Source organism: Triticum urartu, chromosome 1, assembly GCF_003073215.2.
Source record: "Triticum urartu cultivar G1812 chromosome 1, Tu2.1, whole genome shotgun sequence".
Classification (NCBI taxonomy): domain Eukaryota; kingdom Viridiplantae; phylum Streptophyta; class Magnoliopsida; order Poales; family Poaceae; genus Triticum; species Triticum urartu.
The window spans coordinates 14,216,700-14,224,473 of record NC_053022.1 but is presented as its reverse complement, the minus strand read 5'-3'; the positions used below and the strand labels follow the sequence as shown (position 1 = coordinate 14,224,473).

The 7,774-nt window shown below is 43.6% G+C and overlaps 1 protein-coding gene across 1 annotated transcript; it reads left to right on the top strand.

Moving 5' to 3' along the window:
- Positions 1 to 894: 894 nt before the first annotated feature.
- LOC125542813 (PH, RCC1 and FYVE domains-containing protein 1-like) lies at positions 895 to 7,202 on the top strand. The gene is made up of 5 exons (XM_048706011.1): positions 895 to 1,377; positions 2,853 to 4,903; positions 5,017 to 5,163; positions 5,655 to 6,196; positions 6,733 to 7,202. The coding sequence occupies exons 2-5, from the start codon at positions 2,999 to 3,001 to the stop codon at positions 6,860 to 6,862; spliced, it is 2,724 nt and encodes a 907-aa protein (XP_048561968.1). The 5' UTR covers positions 895 to 1,377; positions 2,853 to 2,998; the 3' UTR covers positions 6,863 to 7,202.
- Positions 7,203 to 7,774: the final 572 nt, after the last annotated feature.

The window sequence follows — 7,774 nt, the reverse complement described above, 5'->3', positions numbered from 1 at the left end:
CACCCATTCATTAATCCTGCCCAACCAAATGACCAAATCACCCCACTAACGCCAAAACACATGTATTGTAGCATTATCATCACATTCTGTTAAGTACTGTGGTATATTTCTCTTTGGATAAGTATATGAGATATTGTACATGAAAAAAGAAGAAACGGATAAATTAGGATTCGGCTAAAGTATGAGAAAAACACAACCCACCAGATCCTCTATCAAGGCACATTTTTATGCTACCTCCCATCAATAATAAGTGTCGCAGTTTTGAATTGGGGTTAGTTTAAGGCTGCGACACTTATTTTGGATCACAGGGAGTATGAATTATGATACTCATGTTTATCTATTTTCTTGCGCAGTTAATCTTTTTTTTGTCTATTTCTACACATACTTTCAGACAATAGTCTACATAGTATATCGAAAAAGGCTTTCGTCCCGCTTTATATATAAAGCAACGATCAACGACAAACCAGGCATGATAAAAACAACCAAATGACCAAATCACACACCTAAACCACTTTATCAACACATCAAATTTTCTGCAGAGATATGCGAGATAAAAAAAAATTCTCTCGAGACAAAAGAAAACCACATTATCAACACACCGATCTTTTTTGGCGGCGATACTCATATGCGAAATAATTGATTTCTCTCTAGACAAAAAAGAGCACATAACCAGATGAGAAGAATGGTGGCAAGAACAAGGCCATCCATCCAGATCCCAATAGCAGCTAAACACATACTAGCACAGCAGTGGTGATTGTGATTAAAGAAAGCCACAAGGAACCAGCCAAAGCAGACCCAGCTGGTTGAGTTACTTTTCCACTGGCAATGGTGGCAGCATTGAGGAAGCATTGAGGTGGTTAACTACTAAGCAAGCAGAGAGGGGCTGGCTGGCTTAGAAAACAAGCGAGCTGAGGCAGAGTGAGTGGAGTGAGTGAAGAGTCCAAAGCAACAACACAAGAGGCGCATGTGCGCGCGTGTGTGCGTGGGTGGGGTGATGATGATGACGGCGACTAACTAGGCAGGCCACCGCCGCCGCCGCACCACCGCCGGGGGATCCGGAGCAGAGCGCCCACCCGAAAGGAGAAAGAAAGGGTCGGGACGAGGAGTGTGAGGGCGGTCACCCGTGTGTTTCAGTACTTCTTGTACTGGTCAGAGAGAGAGAGAGAGAGAGAGAGAAAGAGAGAGAGAGAGAGAGGGGAGAAAAGAGGGAGTGTGGTGGTAGCGCATCGACTCTCCAGCCGGCGTCGGCGTAGGGCGGCCGGCGAATCTGTTCCGTGTACGGCGGCGCTCCGGCTGGGCGGATCTAGGCGGAGGAGGGCGGCGGTTTCTTCTGCGGCGCGCAGGGCGAGGTTGCTTCGTCTTCCCCGCGGGGCTCCGGTGAGCAAATCTTTCGCCTTCTTGCACGAATTTGTGCTTTGTATGCGGATTTGAGGTTGGTTCTGGACCTTTGCTCTGCCGCAGCAAAGGTGGCTGTTTTCCCCCCGTTGGTAGTTCTTGAGAGTTTTCTGGTTGCTGATTCTTGGGATTCAGGTAGCCTGTGCCCCCTGATGCCGATTCGGTGTGGTAATGTAGGAGCAAATGATTTTGTTGGGTATAATGTTGGAGCAAAGATGTCCAATTGAGGATACAATCTGTCAGAAAATTAGGGGTAAGGTTACTCCCAAGCCTGTGGGGAAGGCAGGGAACAGATACTTATGAAACTATATGGCTATGTAGGCGATTAGTTAGTGTTTAGCAATGATTCATGATACAGTATAAAATTTGATTTTATCCTGGAGGGAAAAAAAGATTTGATTTTATCCTGTTTTGTTCTGATGTAGAATTGGGGTTCTCCCTCCTATTTTTAGAAAGAAAATGTTACTGTACCTGAAGTTATTGTCCTTTCCCCCCTGAAGGATCAAAGTTACACTGAATACAGCAAACTTGTTCCCACATCGGGTGAGATACTAGTTCGGTTTTCTCAATATAGAACTTATCAGACCTGCCCTGCTTTTCTGTAATTTGGTCTGGTACCATAGGAGCAAAAGATTTTGTTTTCTAGTGTAGGATGAATGGGGATACAACTTGATGATTCTGTCAGAAATGTAGGGGTGATGTTACTGCCAAGCCTGTGGGGAAGGCAGAGAACAGATATTTGTGAAATTATGGTTCATGATGCAGTACAGATTTCGATTTTATCCTGGAAAAGAAACGTGTGAACTATTCTATTCTGTTGTACAGTGGGGGTTCACCTAATTTTACAAAATGTCGCCTGAAGTTATTGTCCTTTTTCTCCTGAAGGATCAAAATTATACTGTATACCGCAAACTTATTCTGACATCCTGAGAATGTGAAATACTAGTTCGTTCTTCTCAATATAAGACTTAGGAAAGCTGCCCTGCTTTTCTGTAACACTAGTTCTGCTTTTCTGTAACACTGTGCATAAAGTTACCAGCAGAACTATTCTGTTCTGATGTACAATTGGGATTCTCCTAATTTTAGAAAATGTTACCTGAAGTTGTTGTCCTTTTTTTTCCATAAAGGATCACAATTACACTGAATACAGCGAACTTTTTCTGACATCCGGTGAAATACTAGTTCATTCCTTTCAGTAAAGGACTTTGCGAACCTGCCCTGCTTTTTGGTCCTTCCTGCCATCATGGTTACTATTATTTGCACGAGACGTAGTCTTGAATTCGTTACCTCCACTGGATATACATTGTACTGTCTGCTTTCCATGCCACTGTTATGTGGCATCACATAACCTGCTATCTGCACATACTTTGCTTCTTTCACTCTTTCATGAAGTTTTATTTTTGTTTTTAGTCGGCTTCCCTACAACGACTTCACACTTATCTGTTATTTACGTGCAGGTGTTTGAGATATCCACCTTATTCTAGCTTATAACTCCAGCAGCACTGTAATTCTAAACAATACTATCATGGCAGTTGTGAGCGTATGTGTACATTGATAGTATCCTCATCGCTTTGTAGTTACTTGGACATCAGATGTGACAAATATGTACACAAAGGGGCCACCATTGGATGTTCTTAGAGCAAGCATTTCTAGTGCCCCTAGCACATCCAGCCATGGTTCTGCACAAGATGACTGTGACTCCTTAGGTGATGTCTATGTGTGGGGTGAGGTTGTTTGTGACAACTCTGCACGAACCAGTTCCGACACTGTAATCAGATCAACTGGGAAGACTGATTTCCTCCTCCCAAAGCCATTGGAGTCCAATTTAGTCCTTGATGTGTACCATGTGGATTGTGGGGTCAGGCATGCCTCATTGGTGACAAGAAATGGAGAAGTTTTTACATGGGGTGAAGATTCTGGAGGCCGCCTTGGCCATGGAACACGGGAAGATTCTGTGCACCCTCGTCTTGTCGAGTCTTTAGCAGCTTGCAACATAGATTTTGTTGCCTGTGGGGAGTTCCATACCTGTGCTGTAACGACAACGGGCGAGCTTTATACCTGGGGTGATGGAACTCACAATGTTGGACTTCTAGGACATGGCACTGATGTAGGACACTGGATACCCAGGAGGATTTCTGGACCACTGGAAGGTCTCCAAATTGCCTATGTTTCTTGTGGGACCTGGCATACAGCCTTGATCACATCAATGGGCCAACTGTTCACCTTTGGAGACGGTTCATTTGGGGTGTTAGGCCATGGAGATCTGAAGAGCATTTCGTGTCCAAGGGAGGTAGAGTCATTGTCAGGGCTGAAGACAATCGCAGTTGCATGCGGTGTGTGGCACACTGCAGCCATTGTAGAGGTTATTGTCACTCAGTCCAGCGCGACCGTGTCTGCTGGGAAGCTATTCACATGGGGAGACGGCGACAAGCACCGACTCGGTCACGGTGATAAGGAGGCACGGCTTAAGCCTACCTGTGTGGCTTCCCTTATTGATTATGATTTTTACAGGGTAGCATGTGGCCACAGTCTTACTGTAGGCTTGACAACTTCTGGCAAAGTGTGGACCATGGGCAATTCTGTTTATGGCCAGCTCGGAAATCTTAATTCAGATGGGAGGCCATGTTTAGTTGAAGATAAGATTGCAAGTGAACATGTTCTCCAGATCGCTTGTGGATCCTACCATGTTGCGGTTTTGACAAGTAGAAGTGAAGTTTTTACATGGGGCAAAGGAGCTAATGGGAGATTGGGCCATGGAGATATAGAGGACCGGAAGGTACCCACAACGGTCGAGGCATTGAGAGACAGAGCTGTTAGGCACATAGCCTGTGGTGCAAACTTCACTGCTGCCATATGCCTGCACAAATGGGTCTCTGGAGCCGATCAGTCCCAGTGCTCCTCGTGTCGGCAGCCATTCGGGTTTACTCGAAAGAGGCATAACTGCTACAACTGTGGACTTGTCCACTGCAATGCATGCACCTCACGGAAGGCGTTGAGAGCGGCATTGGCTCCGAGTCCCGGGAAGCTTCACCGCGTTTGTGATTCCTGCTACTCCAAGTTAAAGAATGCCTCTAGTTCAGCTAATAAGAAAGACCTTGCTCCAGGTGAAAGCAATGGAGAAGCTAGAGTAGGAAAATCCATCCTTTCTAGTAATATGGACATGATTAGAAGTTTGGACAGTAAGGCAGCAAAACAGGGGAAGAAGACTGATGCACTGTCATTTCTCCGGAATCCTCAAGTTAGTTCGCTGCTGCAGCTGAGAGATATCGCTTTCTCCGGTGGCGCGGATCTCAATAGACCAGCGGCTCCGAGAGCGGCGCGAACACCAGCGGCCCGGTCGGTAACCAGTTCAAGAGCCGTTTCCCCTTTCTCTCGCAGGTCTAGCCCGCCACGTTCTACAACACCAGTTCCAACAACTCATGGTCTTTCTCTCTCGAAAAGTGCCACCGATAATCTGGTGAAAGCAAACGAGCTCTTAAGCCAGGAAGTTGAGAGGCTGCGTGCACAGGTATCTACTTCTTTTTCTTTATTATTCAGCAGATAGAAATCTGCTTGGGTGTTAATAATCACTGTATGTATGTGCGCAAGAAATTTAGACTACTTCTTCTATATGTTGTGTAGGTTGACAGCCTGAGAAATCGCTGTGACCATCATGAACTCGAACTGCATAAGTCAGCCAAGAAAGTACAAGAGGCCATGACACTGGTTGCAGAGGAGTCTGCAAAATCCAAAGCTGCAAAGGAGGTTATAAAATCTCTAACGGCACAGGTAATTTTCAATGCTGTAGCTCTCTTGGTTTGTATCATGCTCTATTGGACCAACTGATCGTTGCAAACCATAATGCATTCCAATAGATAGTCATTTTTATATAACTGTGCTTCTCCTACAATATGAAATCTTCCATCGCCGAGAAAAGTAGAGATGCATGATAGGCTTTTCACAGTATAGTTTTTGCATGAGTATTGGAGGTTCTTTTCAGCCGAATGCATCATCAAATTGGCCTTGTGATAGCTCATTGTAAGAAAAGAGAGTAAAATGATGCATTGTGATCAAATTCATTTCTTTCTTAAAAACTGCATGTGCGAACATAAACAAAAAAGAAAGGAGATAAGCACCCCATCCAAATGTGCGCTTCCTGCTGTTTCTACATCTCAGATCTATCATCTGGGTTTCTTTCAAACAGAACAGGGTACCTCTTTTCACCAGAAATGTTTGTTCAATATGCATTATTGAGTGTTTTTTTTCTTCAAAATTTGTAGCTGAAGGACATGGCTGAGAGGTTACCACCAGAACATGGAGCTTATGATTTCAATGAAGCAAAGCAAGTACATGTTCCAAACGGTGTCGAGCCACATGTCGCTACCTACTCTAGCATGAATGGAAAAGTTCACCAAGCAAGGAATGAGTTGCTCAATGCACCTAGTACAAACTCTGGGCGGTCGCCGCATTCAAATGGAGGAATCTCAAATCAACACAAATTACTAGGCAATATTAGTGAAAATAGTGAAGGCAGCACTCACAGCCTTAGAATTACCAGTCCTCACGGATCGGATCGCCCTCACCGAAGAGCCCACAGCAATAGTGATGAGATGCTGTCTGCAAGTAGCAGAGGTGATGATAATGTCAGCATAGATGCTAGGTCCCTTCAAAATGGTGACGACAGCTACAAACCTCGAGGAACAATATCAATATCCAGCAACCAAGTACAGGCTGAGTGGATCGAGCAGTATGAACCAGGTGTTTACATAACTCTCACGACCCTCCGTGATGGGACTCGGGATCTGAAGAGGGTTCGCTTCAGGTATTTTAATTATTTCCTGTCATGTTTGCTTTCTTCTACTCCCTCCGTCCCATAATATAGGATTTTTTTTTGACATAAGCGTAGTGTCAAAAAACGTCTTACATTATGGGACGGAGGGAGTACCAAATTTGCTTTTCTTTTTTCACACACAAACAACTCATGGAATATTGATGATTGCAATGTTAGTTGCTTGATTAGTCAGTGGACACGATCTTACCGTCCAGACAGGAGAGAGCATATAGTAAATGGTATTGGCCACACGTTCATATGTGACCAAATTGTAATTCTTATCCTATTCTAGAGCACATTCCCCCCCACCATTTAACAATATCAGTAAATGAGAACTTCAGTTATCTTGTTCAGCAGGCCAATTATTACTTTTGCTTCAGTGCGTAGCTGTGAGTTGTGCTGTGAGTTGTGTTATACATTCTGCACTATGCTTCTGCTACACTGACTGACATGCCCACTTTTCCTTGCAAAATCATGCTATTTACATTTGGCATCTTGTGCATCTCTGAAATATTTCTTGTTTGCAGCCGAAGGCGCTTTGGGGAGCATCAGGCTGAAAATTGGTGGAACGAGAACCGCGAGAAAGTGTACGAGAAATACAACGTGAGGAGCTCCGAACGGGTATCGTCAGCAGCCTCAACCCGGTCGGCCTATTAGCTTACCTGTGGATGACCTGTTGCATGCCGGCACCTGTTTCTTCACACAGAAACTGCAAGATAGACCAACAACAGCAAATTATCAACAAAACTGTGGCCATACATACCGGGCTTGAGAGCGCCATATGCGATCGCCACTGCAATTTTTATCGTCTTTTCATACTGTAATATGGATAGGAAGATAAGTCAAGTTTTTGGTTGGTGTTGAATCGCCTGAGGCTGTAGCATGGGCCCTGTCCCAGTGTAATGTACATACATGGACATGATCAAACAGGGCATGGTGCCTTTACCATGTTATAGATCACACTAGCCATTGTAGCTAGGTGAAGTTTTCATTTTTCCTTCCAGTTTTTTTATCCTTTTCCTCAGTATGATTAATTTTTACAAAAGAACTTGTGTCCTGCAATTGTAGTTGGATATATATCTTCCACAAATTAGGCCTCATTTGAATGGTTGCAAGTGGCCACACTAATTATAAAGTCATTCTAGACAGCCTCTTAAGGTGCTACACACAATCAGTTGCCAAGATAGTCTCTCAATGTTACCTTTAGCCTTCCATATGATTAGAGGTGGTAATAGAAATGAGAACATACATTCTGCCCTTAGGCTATAGCAAGTCCGGTATTTGTAAATAAATAAGACGTCTTATTTATATTTCAAACATTATAAAAATTGAGGTTAAATATAGTATATTTTTTTGAGTTGATTAAATATAGTATCTATGTGCTCTACATGCCATGGATAAATAGTTTGACTCGCAAGCTTAAAAAACGAGAACTTTATAGATCTATAGCAGAAACTAGTAGACTATTTTTCTTGCAAAATAAAATAAAATACTAGACTATTTTAGATCCACATATCTCTATCTTTTTAGCACACAAATGATGAAATGAATAGATTCTTTTATTGAAGT

Coding starts and splice junctions, on each gene's coding strand:
- LOC125542813 (XM_048706011.1), top strand. CDS start 2,999: ATGTACACAAAGGGGCCACCATTGGATGTTCTTAGAGCAAGCATTTCT. Junction 4,904..5,016: donor TTGAGAGGCTGCGTGCACAG/GTATCTACTTCT, acceptor TATGTTGTGTAG/GTTGACAGCCTGAGAAATCG. Junction 6,197..6,732: donor CTGAAGAGGGTTCGCTTCAG/GTATTTTAATTA, acceptor TCTTGTTTGCAG/CCGAAGGCGCTTTGGGGAGC.